The following is a 16976-nucleotide window of genomic DNA, read 5'->3' as shown; positions in this document are numbered from 1 at the left end:
GGCTTACTCCTGGTTCTGTGCTCAGGGATTTTTGGTGGCACTCAGAGACCAGATATGGTGCTAGGGATCAAACTTGGATCAGCAGAGTGCAAGGCATATCCGCTGTACTATGGTATCCTTCTACCCCCACCATTTCAGCTAGTTTCATTAGTTTTACAGGTAAAGCAAGTAATAAATGTCAACAGACATGTAAGAAATTCTAATGATTCTTTGTTTGGCAGGGGGGGTGGGGATGTCACACCTAGCAGTGCTCAGGGCTTATTCCTGGCGGACTCAGAGAACCATATGGGTTGCTGAGGATCAAACCTGGCTCAGCCATGTGAAGCAAATGCCCTATCTGCTGTACTACTGCTTTAGTCCTGGTTTCTTACAAATTACTGAATTACTGAAATGTTAAGAACTTAGTGGAGTATAGAATAACATCACATGAGGCTGACATTCAAGGACAGTAGATACAAGGGCCAGGAAGATTGCCCCATAGCTGGAATCCTGCTTCATGAGCGGAGGGGAGAAGGCAGATGGAATAGAGATGGGATCACTAAGAGAATGATGGCTGGAGGAATCAGTCGGCATGGGACATGTGTGTCCAAAGTAGATAATGGACCAAACATGATGACCTCTCACGTGTCTGTGCTGTAAGCCATAATGCCCAAAAGTAGAGAGAGTATGTGGAATTTTGTCTGCCATGGAGGCAGGGGGAGGGTGGGAAAGGGGAGGTATACTGACTTGCACAGAGTACCTCGTTAAGTCACAGAAAAATTATTTCTGCCTCACAACTTGAAAACCAAAATTCAGAGAAGTCAAGCACTTTTACATTGTCACAGCTAACAGGCTAGGCAGAGACTCAAATACACTTGTCACCAAACCCTTCCTCTGGATCCTCAGAAACAGGCAGTGGGATTAGAGAAATTAGAAACAAACAGTAAAGCAAGATGAACAACTCAGTGACTATAATAACTGTGAATTATTAATGGCTTTAGAATAGTCATACCCATTTAAAAAAAATTAACTTGCACTTCGAGGGCACTGCTCTGCCTGGCATTCAGAGGAAGGGCAAAGATATCCCGGCAGAAACACAGGAAGACATACTTACCCATTTTGCCATCTTCTACAAAAAGCACATTGAGTGGGATGAGGCAGCTGAAGTAGAAGACATCAATATTGTTTTTCACAGCCACCTGCCAGGAAAATAATGAGGGAAAATTAGGACATCACAGGAAACCAGGTAGGAGGGAAAAAATAGTTATGTGTCTAGAAATATACCACCTTATTTCCTTCTTTTTTAGACAATGTAAGACTCCTCAAATCAAGCCACACGAGCCCAACTACTGCTAAGCATACCCTTTCTCCATTGTCAGAGAACTCTGACAATAGGGACAAATTCAGAGAACCAGTTCTATATACAGAAATCTCAAAGCATGTACTTTTCCTTACTATGTTTATTAACTTTAGTTGCTACCATGTACTATGAACTATTAGTGTATTTAAAATCCTTTTCACAACTACACCCAAACAAAATAGCTGTCATTTTTTCTCCTATTTTATAGAAGAGAAACAGGCTCAGAAGGACTAAGTAACACCCAGGGTCACATTGCTAATATAAAAAAGCAGGATTGGGCTGGAGCGATAGTACAGGTGGTAGAGTGCTTGCCTTGCATGTGGCTGACTTGGGTTTGAAGCATATAGTACCCCATTTGGTCCCCAATCCCACCAGGAGTGAGCTGAGTGCAGAGCCAGGAATAAGACCTGAGCACTGCTTGGTGTGGCCACAAAACCAAAACACAAACAAAACAGAACCAGGATCAAACAACACTGGTTCCAGACTACCCCTTACTTTGAAAAGATACTGATTTTGGGGCCAGAGACAGTACAGGTATTAAGATGCTTAACTTTGACTTGGCTGCCCTCAGTTTGATTTGAGCACCACAGATGGTCCCCTGAGTATCACATGAAGTGATTCCGAAGCATAGAACCAGGACTAAGGCCTGAGCCCTGCTGAGTGTCACCTAAACCCCAAAATACTGACTTACAAGTTTCTTTTATAAGATCTTATTTTCCAAGGCCTGTGGTTTGAAAAAGCTTGTTGGGTCAAACACTAGTAATGAGAAGAACAACAAAAAGCCTTTGAGCAAAAGAAGAAATGAGTTTTCTTTTCACAATACAGGCTTTTGATTTAGGTAGGCTGTGATTTGGCCATGGCTGTTCAATTCAGAGTGTGCTGCTTATATTTTTAAAAAAGCTACAATAAGTACTTATTCAGGGGCAACACTGATTGGTGAATATATTCAGAAACACACCGATTCCACTGCGGCAGTGTCTAAGAACCATGTACTGTAAGAGGGAGAGGAGGAGGAGGAGAATTGTTCTAAACCACTACTTCCCACTGGTTTCTGTCACTAGTGACTTTTCTATCTATGCTCTTGGCACTGCAGGAAACCATTTCTCTGGGCAAGTTCTAAAATCAGTAATCAGGCCTACTTCTCTCCCATTTTGCATAAATTACTTAAAGGCAGGGGGAGTGTTTAAGCCTAAGGAGTACCACTCTCCCTCCATCCTTGGGGGAATGTCTACACTCCAACAGTTTACCCACGGCTTCATTTGAAGTCGATGAGATGCAAACATTGTCTTTTTGAAGTACTTACCGTGTTTCTTTTTTTTTTTTTCCTCCCTTTTTGAATTTTTGGGTCACACCAATTGTACTCAAGGCTTACTCCTGTACTTAGGGTCAGGGGTTACCCGGATACCCTGACCTGGTCACACCAGTTGTGTTCAGGAGTTACCCGCTAATCGCTCCAGCTCCTGCTTCTTTGTCATTAACCTAACTTATCTCCCCATCTTAAGCAGTACTTTCAATTCTTTTTCCTTGATTTGGTTGAGCTTTGCCTATCTGACATAGTCTTTCTATTCTTTTGCCCAAATAAATTGTCAAATTACTTCTTTACATCTTGTGCTTTTACCTTGCAATGACCAATTCTAAGGCTGAAGAGACAGTATAGCAGGTAGGGCGCTTGACTCGAAAGTAGCTAATAACCCAGTTCAATCCCAGACATCCCAGATGGCCTCCTGAGATTGCCAGGAGTAATTCCTGAGCACAGAGCCAAGAGCAACCCCCAAGCCCTGCTAACTATAACCCCAAACCAAAGCTTGTTATTAACAATTAAGTCCACAGACAGCACTGATGACTTCGAAGAGCCCAGAATCTGCTGCCCACAATGCTGAGACGGCAGGGTTCTCAAAAAGCCAGAATCAGGTGAGGGGAAGAGAGATGGTGCTTAGGCCTTCTTTAGGCTGCATCAAGAGCTCCACTTCAAAAGACATAGGACTTCTGGGAAAGAGTTTCAAAGTCATTTGATTCTCATCAAGGAAAGAGGACATACTGTAAATACAGGCGTCAGAAAGATCTTGTAGTGGCGCTGTACTCTGAGGAGAGTATCTGAAGTGATAATGAGGTGGTGAGAGTGGGCTAGTGAGGGCCACACACTAGACCTATGTGAGATGTGAATGTGGACACATACTGCTCACATATTAATGTAGAAAGCTTATTTTGAGAAAAGTCCCTCTAGGCAATTGAAAATAATGTTACCTGAAAAGTCTTAAGGAACCTGTAATTATTTTGTTCTGAGTGAGTCCTTATTTCAACTGCAATCCTTTAACAATGAAAAAAATCCTTGAGCTCAGCAGTGTCACACCATTCTGCCTTGGAACTTTTTTTTTTTTTTTTTTTTTTTTGCTTTTTGGGTCACACCCAGCAATGCACAGAGGTTACTCCTGGCTCTGTACTCAGAAATCACCCCTGTCGGTGCTCAGGGGACCATATGGGATGCTGGGAATCGAACCCAGGTCAGCCGCGTGCAAGGCAAACGCCCTACCCACTGTGCTATTGCTCCAGCCCCTGCCTTGGAACTCTTGAGAAAATGAAAAAAGCTACGGATTGTCTTCCAGAAAAAGTGCAGGTCGGTGTTCATGGGTTATCCCTGGAAAAATGTTGGGGGCTGGGCTTTTGAGTCATTTCCCTGGCCTCTATTATTTTTTTTTAAATATCATTAAAAGATAGCTATGTGCTATTGTCTTATCTGAATTCTTATACATGTTCCACTCCAGTACTAATACCAGGCTAAAATGAGATCAGAAGAGATAAAAAATTTACTGGTAAGCTGTTAACTATGCTTTACCCTACTGTGACTGGCAAATTTCTACCTTTCTTGTAAGAAAAACTGAACTCTTCGTTTCATTTGGGGTCATATCCAGTGATTCAAGGATCACTCCTGGTGTGCTTGAGGGACCCTGTGGGTTGCCCAGGAGCGGACCCAGGTGGGCTGCATGCAAGGCACTTTACCTGCACTTTACCCTGCTATGGCCCTGGACAGGTCACTCTTAGGAAAAAAGTTTTTTTTTTTTTTGGGGGGGGGGTCACACCCGTCGATACACAGGAATTACTCCTGTCTTTGCACCCCTCAATTTTTTTTAACAGCATTTCAAAGTCAACATTTTGCTCCGCGACTTCTGTTTGGGGTCTCAGGGTTACACATGCTCCAGCCCTTCGAGTGACTTCCCTGCTGACTCTTGGACAGAACTGTGCTCATTTCAAGAATAAATGGCTCAGGGCTGCAAAGAGAACTCAGTGATCGAAGTTCAAATCAGGGTACCATATTACTCCCCCACCAGGTACTGCTAGGTGGCCACGGTGGTCCCCGGGACCACAGAGCCTAAGCAGCACTACATTCTTGGTTTTTGGCACTGAACCACCCCGTCCTGTGAGTGGCCCATGGGTTCTCTGAGTACTGGTTGGAAGATACCAAATAAAAATTTTATGAATAGAAAAAGAATAGGGGCTAGACCAATAGTATCGCAGATAGGGTACTTGTCTTGCACATGGTCAACCTGGGTTCAATTCCTGGCACCCTATATAGTTGCCCAAACACTGAGCACAGAACCAGGAGTAAGCCCTGAGCACTGCCAGATGTGCTTCCTCTGCCCCACCCCCCCCCCAAAAAAAAAGCTCTTTAAGCCCATGTTCTCCTTTGAACATGTATGCTGTTTGCTATGACTCCACGTATCTTTGCTTGCTTGGTTTTCCACTCTGGAGAAGCCCACACTCTCTTGTGAACACATACTTCTGCTCTTTCTCTTTCTCCACTCATATCTTTCTAGTTAAGTTTTATTCAATAAAAACTATCTTGCTTTGGGACTGGAGAGATATGACAATGGGTAAGGCACTTGCCTTGCATGCAACCAGCCTGGGTTTGATGCCCAACATCCCATATGGTCCCTTCCACACTGACGGGAGTAATTCCTGAGTGCAGAGTCAGGAGTAACATCTGAGTATTGTTGGGTGTGACCCCAAATCCAAAAACAAACCAACTAACCAAACCACACACACACACAAAACCCAAAAAAACAAAAATAAAAACATTAACCCCAAACAAAAAAATCAACCCCCCAAACAAAACTATCTTGCTTCACTAAAAACTGGCTAAATACACAAATAAATGGTGTATGGCTCAGAGGTAGAGCATAAGCATTGCAAGCCTGAGGCTCTGAGTTTCTCTGAGACCTGAAAAATAAAAAGGGGAGGGAGAATAGTACTGGGAGAGAATCACTGAAAAAAATAATAATAAATAAATAAAAGGGGAAATGTCCTCTGGGTCTGGCCTCCTTCTGCCTCCCTAGCCTGATTCTTCAACTTCATCCACATCAAAATCAATCATTTTTTTTTTATCCACACAGAGACTCACAGCTTTCCCTGTCTTTTTACATATTGACTATTCTGATCAATATATTCTTCTCTGAAGCTTTGGGTATCTGAAAAATATTTATTTTGGCAGGGTTGGGGGATCAAGTCTAGGCATCACAACTGTCTATGACCCCAGCACCTCTGGAAAATATCTAATCTTATGATTCAATTCAAGCTTGAGACTTCTCAGGAAAGTCCTAAATCCTTTCCCATAACACCCAATGCAAACACTTCTACTGTAACAGCTTTAAAATAACTGTTTACATCTGCCTCACCTACACTACAACAAACTCCTGACTCAACAAATATCTGCTGCATGAAATTAAGAGGAAGCTCTTCAGCAAATGGAATTGAAGTGCTTGTTTCTCAATCTATTTCCTACCTTTACACCATTTATATGCATGACATAACCCCCTCAGTACTCAATGAGGCAGGACTGGGGGGGTCAAAATAGGAGTATTTTTTATTTCAAACCACTGAGTTAAATCAGTGCCATAGGCTAAGGAAGAATAATGCAAGTACTATAGACTACAACCAAATGCTAAGTTCTCCAAGTGTATGTCAGTTGCCCTTTGAATGGCTAGGCCAAAACAGAATCAGAGGAACTGGACTAGACATAGTAGGGCTTAAGGTGCTGACCTGGCACGTGGTGGACTCTGCTTGGAATCCTCAGCACCGCATGTTCCCCTGAGCACTGCCAGGGTCAACGACTCAAATAGAACATAATCAATTGAATGCCATCTTTGAAATTCACTCTCAGTGGTGACAGAATAGACATACACAGTCCTAACAAGCTGGAGAACCATTTTCCAGGTGCTTTAGTGTAAATGTCTAAGTTGCCTATTGGAAATCAATGATCATATATATCTAACTGCCATGTTAGTATCTTCCTGAATAAGTGATATGCCAAAATGAACATGTCTAAAATCAAACTCTGGATCATTCCTCCTTATCCCTAAAAAGAACCTCCTGCTGTCTTTCTAAACTCAGCAAATGGAATGCTGCAACGCTTTTTAATGGTCTCTCTGCTTCTGCACTTGTCTCACTCACCCCCAACACCTAGCTGCTCTGTCTATTCTCAACTTAGAAGCCAGAGTGATCTTAAAATGTAGGTCAGCTCAAATATTTCTCGGTTCAACTTTTCAGTGACTTCCCATCTTAACCAAATTAAAAAACCAAAGTACAATTGCCTGTACTGACGCCCAGTCCCTCTCTGATGGCATGTGCTACTTGCCTGTAGCACTGTAGCAGTCACAAAAGCCTGCTGCCCTGTTAACGATCCAGGCATGTCCCTATCTGGCTTTCTGCACAAACTGTTTCTTCTGTCTGCTACTCTCATCCTCCAAAAGCTGCATGGCTCACTCCTTTCAGGTCTTTGCTTAACCAAAGCAGGTAGGTCTTCTCAGAGAGAACTTCTTTCAGAGGTCTCTCTCTTCTCTCAGATAGGTTTCTATGATCAATGCATTTATAAAAATTATTCCAATTCCAAGACTCTCTATCCCAATCTGCTCTATTTTTCCCTTTCTTCCTCTGTCATACAATTCCATTTTTCTACCAGGCTGCTACCTACCACCTATCCCAGGGCTACACAGGCTGTCTCCAGAAGAACATAAGTTTCATGAAGGGAGGAATCTATTTTGTCTCTTGTTTATCAGTGTATCCTCAAGTGTGTTTTTTGGAGTAAGTCCTCCACTTTTTTTCAGTTGCCCACCCCTACCCAAGTTTTTAGAACAGTACACGTCATAGACTTAAACTGTGTAAGAAGCATGATTGTAAAATATACTACTCAAAAGCTCCTGGGAACCATTTGGGCTTAGACAAGATATGAGCTAAATCTAAAGTTTTCCAAGGATGGTACTTTTTTAACACAGAGAAAAGTAGGTGAATGTACTGGGATGAAGGAAGGGAGAGGGGCTAACAGAGGTATATTGTGGGGTAGTCCATTAAAATACAATTTCTTTGGCGCTCCATGTTACTCCACAATGTGCCTATATATATATACATATATATATTCTTTTGCTTTTTGGGTCACACCTGGCAATGCACAGTGGTTACTCCTGGCTCTGTACTCAGGGGACCTTATGAGATGCTGGGAACTGAACCCGGGTCGTCCACGTGCAAGGCAAAAGCCCTACCTCTGTGCTATCGCTCCAGCCCCTATGCCTACATATTTTATTCTTTGTTAGGAGGTCACACCTGGCAGTGCTGAAGGCTTACACCTGGCTCTGCACTCAGGAAGCATTCCTGTGCATGCTTTATGGTGCCAGCAGTTGAACCCGGGTTAACCGCATGCAAGGCAACTACCCTACCCACTGTACTATCATTGTGGCCTGTACCTATGTACTTATTTTTTTGTTGGTTTGGGGGGAAGGGCACACCTGGTGGTGCTCAGGGTTTAGTCCTGGATCTGCGCTCAACAATCACTCCAGGCAGGCTCAAGACACCGTGTGAGGTGCCAGGGATCAAACCCGGGTCAGTTGCATGCAAGACAACTACTCTATAGTTCCAGCCTGCCATTTTATTTTATTTTTGCTCAGGGTTAGTCCTGGCTCTGCACTCAGAAATCACTCCTGGAAGTGCTTGGGACCTGGGTTGGCCATGTGCAAGGCAAACGCCCTACCTGCTGTATTATAGCTCCAGGCCCACTGCTAAGTATTTTAAATTAAAATGTTTTTCTCTAGTTACCTTTGAGTAAAACTGATGCCCCCAATAAAATATGCCCAGGTGTGTTCTTTAGTTACAAGTACTTACACTTGTAAAAACTGTGGGTAGCTACAAACTGGTGGTTCTTAAAATTAGTGGGTTGAAATTGGCATAAAAGAATGGAACAGAAAATATCACAGTACATCACTATAAGAGAAGCCTCCTCACTGAAGCCGTTTCAGGTTTTTTCATTATGTGTATGTACTCTATTTAAGTACACACCCATATGTGTTTTTGTATATCATTTGTTTTCTGTCTCACGTGGAGCCCCAGACCCTGGGTGACCAGTATCCTTGCTGCCGTCACTGCACTGGGCATTAAGCTCACCGATACTTTCTAAGCCACTGAGGCATCTCCCAGTGCTTTCCAGCTGGGCCTCCCTAGCAGCAGGACTGTCAGGATCGATTGCCTCAGCACTTGCAGGTGGCTCTGGGGTTTAAATTCACAACTTGGCAAGTGCCTTAAGTCACTGAGCCATCTTCTCGGCCCAAAATATTTTTCTTAATGTAGTTGTGGTTATAATGGTACAAACACTCTATTAAAAGCACACAGTGAGGAAACGGGTTCAATGCACTATGCAACAGGAAGCACACCTCAGCCAGATCACAGATGGTACCAAGGAGAATGTTACCTAATCCTTGGTTCCTCTGGTGTGTCACGTGCCACGTGTGGTCATAATATTAACTTGCCTCTTAGGGGACATCAATAGTAAGAGCAAACAGAAATGATTATGAGGCACTTGGAAAACACAAAAGTAGGCTATAAACCCTTAATAACAATAATGTTTTTTAAAAGACCCTTTCAGTGGCTGTTGGGGAAAGAGCAGCCTGTCAGCTCCTGCCTGTAACCAGCAATTAGTTTCTTTCCCCAGCACATGAAGCTTGCGGCAGTAGCTGCAGCCGCTTTATGGTGGCACAGCTGGAGGCGAGCAGGCTAAATTAATATTCTAACCTTGTTCCAGTGTACTCAAAAGTACTATAAAAAGGTACGAGATGAACTCAGCCTGAACTCTGGCAAATGTGGCCTCTCACCACACCGTGGCTCACCGTAGAGAACCACAGGAGGCACTGCCACAAGGAAATCCAAGGCAAGTGCCACACAGCTCACCTTTGAGACTGTATCATCCACTCTTCCATGACGTCATGCATGACCTTTCCAAGTCTCTGAGGAGTATTTTTTTTTTTTCATTTATTTCTCCTCTCCATTTAGCTTTTGGAAAGAGTATTCACAGACTGGTCCAATCTAGGACCAGGCAGTGACGCCAACCATCTCTCGTTCTCTGAGGAATGATGATTCAGATGTGTTTTAAGCACCATACCATCTAGTCAACAGATCCTAGAGGAATGGCTCTGAGTGACAGATTTTTAATGGCACCAACTCCAACTGTGGAATATATGTCATCTGAGATCCAAGCAGAAGAAGCTCCTGCCAGCTGCTAAGTTAAATCAACCTGTAGCTCTGCTTTCCCAATCTATGCTCCACGGTGGCTACCATTTTTCAGTTTATATACAGCCTTATATTTCAAATCCTACTGACCTATATAATTAAGGGTATTGAAACAGTTAAGGCAGAAATGGTTATGAAACTCACCATAGAAGGTATAAACTTACTTTCCTTCTGATGCTAATTAAAATTCAACATCTTCAGTTAGTTTTCAAGGTTACGATTCAAACAAGAACCCTCTACCAATACTCTCAGTCCACTCACCTATCAGATACAGGGTGACATGATATATACGGCAGCTGAGCGGCCAGCCGCACCTCTAACTGTCCATCCTAGAGAGAAGCCATACTTGCTGGCTCTCCAGGGGTTAGTACAGTTCTCTCTGCTAAGAGAATATTGACAGAGGAGCCCCTTCACGGAAAATTTGACCAGTTCCTCTCCTGATAAATCACTGGTTCCAAGTCCCGAAACTAACAGCCCCCACTTGGACAACAAATATTCCTCAACTTAAAATTTTCATGCTTAAACAGCTCTCAGGATTAAAAGGAAAGCTTTGAAACCCCCTCAGCCCCTCCCCCCATCTCTTAAAATTATAAATCCTCTAGTAGTACCTATCATTACTAGGTTTTAAAAAAGCAATGGGGGGGTCCAGAGAGACAGATCAGTGAAGCTAAGTCAACCTGGGAGTGATCGCCAGCACCACACATGGTCCCAGTGATCTCTGAAAACTTCCCAGTGTGGGCCCAAATCCCAAAATAAAATAAATAAAAAATCAGAGCCTGGAGGGGTAGCCTTCTGGGTAAAATGTTTGCCCAGTATGCAGCTGAACCAGCACCCCATATTGTCTTCCCGAGCCCATCAGAGTGATCCCTGAATATAGAGCCAGGAGAAAGCCCTGAATATAGCCTGATGTGGCCCCAAACAAAAACAAAACCAAAGCAATGGGATGCTAAGAGCCAAGCTCTTTGGAAAAGCCTTACTTTGAAACCAAAAGATGCTAAAAATAAATATGACTCCTTTTATAGTTCTCATTCTGTCACAAGCTTGTTCTCTCTAAAAATTCACAGATATTTTAGACCATGATTTAGAGGTAGGCAGATTAACTCTCTAGAATACCAAGAAGATTAAGATTATAAAGTGATACTCTACCACTGAGCCACATCCCCAGTCTAAAACCCTGTTTAAAGAAGTAGTAAATTAGAATCAAGGCACAGTGGGATTAGAACTGTGGAGTCAAACTGTTTAATTATTTTGCCACTTAAACTAAACCCTCAAGTATGTCTTTAAAACAGAAGAACTGCTTTCTCGTTCAAAGTCACTTTGCAAAAAAAAAAAAAAAAGGGGGGGGCTGGAGTGATAGCACAGCGGGTAGGGCGTTTGCCTTGCACGCGGCTGACCCGGGTTCGAATCCCAGCATCCCATATGGTCCCCTGAGCATCGCCAGGGGTAATTCCTGAGTGCATGAGCCAGGAATGACCCCTGTGCATTGCCGGGTGTGACCCAAAAAGCAAAAAAAAAATAATAATAATAAAATAAAAATTAAAAAAAAAAGGAAGGTAGGTCACAATTTTTCTGAAAGCTATCTTTGAAGAGAGAGAGAGAGGGAGGGAAGGAGGGAGAGGGAGGGAAGGAGAGAGGGAGAGAGAGAGAGGGGAGAGAGGGAGGGAAGGAGAGAAGGAGAGAGAGAGAGAGAGAGAGGGGAGAGAGAGGGAGGGAAGAAAGAGAGAGAGAGAGAGAGAGAGAGAGAGAGAGCCCACCTATAGTAACACCAAAACCAAAATCATACAGACTATAATAGGTCAGGCTGAATTTATAACCACAAAGTCCTAACCAAGTCTCTGATGCTGACCTTGTGATGGTCGACCCAGAATGAATTTCAGTTCTGGAGTCTCAATTCCCCCAGGATTCTCAGTTCAGCGTGAGGACCTGAGGATGTGGTGGATTACCCAGGCTACATTGGGTGTGCTTGGGGCGTCCAAGGCTGGACCACTGGGATGATGTTTGGGGGCAATGTGGTATCATGGATCAAAACTAGGGTCAGCTGTATGCGAAGACATGAGATTTATCTCACCAGCTTCTGAAGTCTCATGTCTCTAAGTTTACAATCAGTCACAACTATTCACCCCAAAGTAAACTCTTTTGATGCATGCATAGAAAAATCTGGAACAGGAAAATGCTAAGTCTTTACCTTCTGACAGTGTCTCCCTAACCCTGCTACTTTTTTTGTTGTGGTTGTTTTGGGTCACACCTGCTGTTGTTCAGGGATCACTCCTGGCTGTGTTCAGGGGATCATATGGGATGCTAAAGACTGAACCTGAATTGGCTACATGCAAAGCAAGTGTCTTCCTGCTGTACTATCTCTCTGACCCCTCCTGTCACCTTTAAAGGCAGAAGTTAGACTGTTTTGAGTATTACTTGTAAGTAACTGCATCATGAAAGCAAAAAAATGAGATACAATGAATATTCACTGACAAAAGTCAACCTTCTTGCCTTCCTTTTAAAGTCCTCTTACAGTTTCCCAACTATCCTAATCTACAATAGATTATGAGAAAGACAGGTTTTCTCTGGTCTTGCAGTAAAAAGAAATTGCTCAGCTCTAGTTCCTTCAGCCACCAACATGACTGTGGGCTCCTCTAGGTTCCAGGACACTTTTATAGAGCATCCTTAAGATTCCAGATTTAGGGGCTGGAGCAATAGCACAGCGGGTAGGGCGTTTGCCTTGCACGTGGCCGGCCTGGGTTCGATTCCCAGCATCCCATATGGTCCCCTGAGCACCGCCAGGGGTGATTCCTGAGTGCAGAGCCAGAAGTAACCTCTGTGCATTGCCAGGTGTGACCCCCCCCAAAAAAAAAGATTCCAGATTTACTTTGGGAATATTACACAAAATAGTCTTAGATAATTACTGTACATGGTTAATGTATAGTTTGATAGTAGTAATTCTTTTTTAAGCTAAGGTGACACACCACATTATGTTAATAGAAAAATGTCCTCTGGGCCGGAGCGATAGCACAGCGGGTGGGGCGTTTGTCTTGCACGCGGCCGACCTGGGTTCGATCCCCGGCATCCCATATGGTCCCCCAAGCACTGCCAGGAGCAATTCCTGAGTGCAAAGCCAGGAGTAACCCCTGAGCGCGAATCGCTGGGTGTGACCCAAAAAGCAAAAAAAAAAAAAAAAAAAAAAAAAAATGTCCTCAAATGTTACTCAGATATTCTTTTCTCCAAATCTTGTCTTTTCAAATACTGATGAACAAAGAAGCAATAGCTTCTGATGTTTGCTCTATCCTCTTGAAAGAAGAATTTGTAATTGCATTTAGGATTATACTTGGGACCAGCACCAACCTACCCAAGTACAAAAGTATTAAATCAGATTCAAGGGCAGGACTACAAGATTACTTCAGAGAGAACAAATAGAGACTAAGGAATAAATTAGAGATATTCTACTAAAATGGCCTTGCTGCGTTTGTTTCAAGAACCAGATGCATCTGTTATTTGTAAACATTTTGTTAAGTGCAAGCAAATTTTTCTTCAATAGATACTGATTAAAAGCTATTGTGTACCAGGCAATCTACCCGTGGCGTACTCGATATGCCAAAAACAGTAACAAGTCTCACAATGGAGACGTTACTGGTGCTTGCTTGAGCAAATTGATGAACAACGGGACGACAGTACTAAAGTGCTACAGTGTACCAGAACTGTTGAAGGCACTGGAAGTTATATCAGTGTGTGTGTGTGTGTGTGTGTGTGTGTGTGTGTGTGTGTAAACTCTGCTGTCCATTTGTAGATTGTATTCTAGTGGGAAAAGCGCTAGAGACAGTGATAAAGCATTAAATAATATTTAAAATGTAACAAATATCCTGGGGATAAAATAAGAGTACAGAAATAGAAATTACTGGGAGAACATTAAGGAGGTTTTAATTAAGATAAATATTATCTTGGAACCGAGTTATAGTGCAGCAGGAAGGGTGTTTGCCTTGCATATGGAAGATCTGGATTCAATCCCTGGCACCCCATATGGTCCCTGCCAGGAATTATCCCTGAACTCAGAGCCAGGAGTAAGACCTGAGCACAAGGAGGTGCGCTCCCCTGCTTAAAAAAAAAAAAAGATAAATATTACCTTTACCAAAAAGGTCCTACTTCAAGGACTGAAGAGAGTCTAGTGAGTAAGGTGCCTGCCTTGTATGTGGCTGACCCATCTGATCCCTGGCACTGCATATATGGTCCCTGGGCATATGTACAACAAAAATCGAAATGGATTAAAGACCCCGATGCAAGAACTGAAGCCACGAACCACATGGAAGATATACAACTTAATGGTCCCTGAATCAAAACTTCTTTAAAGAATTTACAGCGAGGGATGATAGGCATATAATATGCCTGTCACTGATTATCAGGGAAATGCAAAACTAAAACTACCATGAGATACTAACTCATACTGTGAGAATGGCTGACATCAAAAACTGCAATGATATGGACCAGAGAGATTGTATAGCAGGTATGGCACTTGTCTTGCACACAGACGACCTGGCTTAGATTCCCATAGAGTTCTTTGAGTCCTGCCATGAATGATACCTGAGTGCAGACCAAGAGTAAGCCCTGAGCTCTGAGGAGGCGTGACTCCTCCCCAAAACCAAAACCAAAAGTAGCACTTATACCGAATGTTGGGGAGAATGTAGAAGGGAAAAAAACAACAATCTGCCACACTGGCTTAAATAAAAATGAGTGTAATCATGCAACCGGAACTTCTATAAGAGGCTAAAAGTAGATAGGGATGATAGCTCAATAGACTGAGGGTATGGAATGCAGAAGGCCTGCGCCTGATTCTTGGCTCCACCGTTTACCTGAGCAGACTGGGAGCAAACCTTGAGGACCACTGAATGTGCCCAAAACATTCTTCAAAAAAAAAAACCCCAACCAAAGAAGTTAAAATTAGAGCTACCAAGTGATGCAACAATCCCACCTTTGGGTATCTATTCAACGAGCACAAGAACATCAACACAAAGAGTTCCATCTATTCCAATGTTTAATGCAGTCTTATTTACAATCACTGTATCACTGTCACCCCGTTGTTCGTCGATTTACTCAAGCGGGCACCAGTAACATCTCTATTCCTCTCAGTCCTGAGATTTTAGCAGCCTCTACTTATTCGTCTTTCCCAATGATTGGAGGCTCTTTCAGGTCAGGGGAACGAAACTTATCATTACTGTTTTTTTTTTTTTTTTTTTTTTTGCTTTTTGGGTCTCACCTGGCGATGCACAGGGGTTACTCCTGGCTCTGCACTCAGGAGTTACTCCTTGCGGTGCTCAGGGGACCATATGGGATGCTGGGGATCGAACCCGGGTTGGCCGCGTGCAAGACAAACGCCCTACCCGCTGTGCTATTGCTCCAGCCCCTTGTTACTGTTTTTGACATATTGAATACGTCACGGGTAGCTTGCCAGGCTCTGCCTGTGCGAGCTGGATATTCTCAGTAGTTTGCCAGGCTCTCCGAGAGGTATGAATATACTGTTATCCTGTTGATCAGCTATATGCTCAAGTGGGCCGCATAACATCTCCATTCATCTTAGCCCTGAGATTTTAGCAGCCTCTCTTTACTCATCCTCCCAACGGTGCCGTATTAGAGGCTCTTCAGGGTAAGGGGAATGAGACCTATCATTGTTACTATATTTACAATATAGCTAAAATATAGGAGCAACTGAAGTACATGTCAACAGATGATTGAAAAATAAGATATATTAAAAGGTCAGAGTGGTAGTACAGTGGGCACAGTGCTTGCCTTGCAAGCAGCGGACCAGTGGAACAATGATTTTCACTTTTCAAAAATCAGATAATCTTTTCATTAGTCCCCAAACTGCAGCTGACTCTAAAAGTACATTTTACAGTGCTGCTTCCAATTGGGTTACTTCTTAAAATTAGAACAAAGAAACTGACACCTATTTTCAGGATGCATAAACAAATGCCCTTCCCTAAGCCTAGGCTTTCCTGAACTAGAATAAAAGGGAAAATAAATTTATACTGAGCATATTTTCATTAAAGGCCCACACCTGAATGATTTTCAGGCCCTCTGAGCCTTGGTTTAGAGAGAAATGTGTTCTAAAACAAACAAACACACCAACAAACCCAAGATGTAGAACAACGATCTATAGATAAAAAAGAAAAAAAATTGACGTAAAAACAGGTTTTATTTGGAGGTTTTCTTGAGGAAGGGGAAAGCAGGAGAGAGAGGGAAGGACAATGTGCTCAGGAGAGAATGGGGGTTCTCCAAAGATTGAAAGAGCTCCTACACATGTCCCAGCCTGCACGAAATATGAATGTACACATCTCAAGAGGGGAGATGTGGGTGACACATGTGCTCTGCCACCAGATGTGCTTGGCTACTACACATGACAAGCAACACATGGGCTTCGGCAGCATACACAGCCTAAAGATAAAATTTAAAGAAGATATACTTTAACATAAGCAACTTCTAAAAAGAGTTTTAGGAAATGGGTTATTTGAAGGCAGCAAATCTCTACTGGTACTCATGTAGATGCAGAGACTCCTTTTCTCACTGATATTTCATTAAAAAGACACATGATTTGTAACAGTTTTAAAGACTACGAGATTTACATTCTTTATGTATACGTATTTAGACAGTCCATAGTTTTTGTTTTTATTTTCAACAGTTATGGACCTCACTACCATTAAGTGTGTGTGCATAATCCCTACATAAAAAATTATTACTAAAGCAAATCATTTCCTGTCCACTGAAACATGATCCTCTAACTAAATATGTATATAAAAAAGGAAATATGAATGGGTAAAGAATATAATTCTCAAATGGATTTTAGTTCAGTTTATGAAAATCCCAGTAAATTCTCTTTAATTTTATCCTATAGTGTATTTTAACACAGCAGAACCTGGCAAGCTACCCGTGACATATTTGATAAGCCAAAAACAGTAACAACAACATGCTCTTCATGTTCCTGGAGCGAGCAGATGCCATTGGGCTACACTAGCACGTGACAGGGACAAATGAAGACGCTACTGGTGCCCGCTCAAGCAAACAGATGAACAATGGATGACAGTGATACAGTGTATATTGAAACTTTTCAGAGATT

The 16976-nt window shown here is 42.7% G+C and overlaps 1 protein-coding gene across 1 annotated transcript in view; it reads right to left on the bottom strand.

Annotated features, from left to right (window-relative positions):
* Positions 1–16976, bottom strand: part of AP2B1 (adaptor related protein complex 2 subunit beta 1) — a 153202-nt gene that overhangs the window by 17621 nt on the left and 118605 nt on the right. Inside the window, exon 19 of the mRNA XM_055130675.1 lies at positions 1094–1178. Within this exon, the coding sequence (XP_054986650.1) occupies positions 1094–1178 (85 nt within the window). The remainder of the gene's footprint in view (positions 1–1093; positions 1179–16976) is intronic.

Source organism: Sorex araneus, chromosome 3 (assembly GCF_027595985.1).
Source record: "Sorex araneus isolate mSorAra2 chromosome 3, mSorAra2.pri, whole genome shotgun sequence".
Classification (NCBI taxonomy): domain Eukaryota; kingdom Metazoa; phylum Chordata; class Mammalia; order Eulipotyphla; family Soricidae; genus Sorex; species Sorex araneus.
The sequence above is the reverse complement of the archived record's forward strand: the minus strand, read 5'-3'. Positions and strand labels throughout refer to the sequence as shown.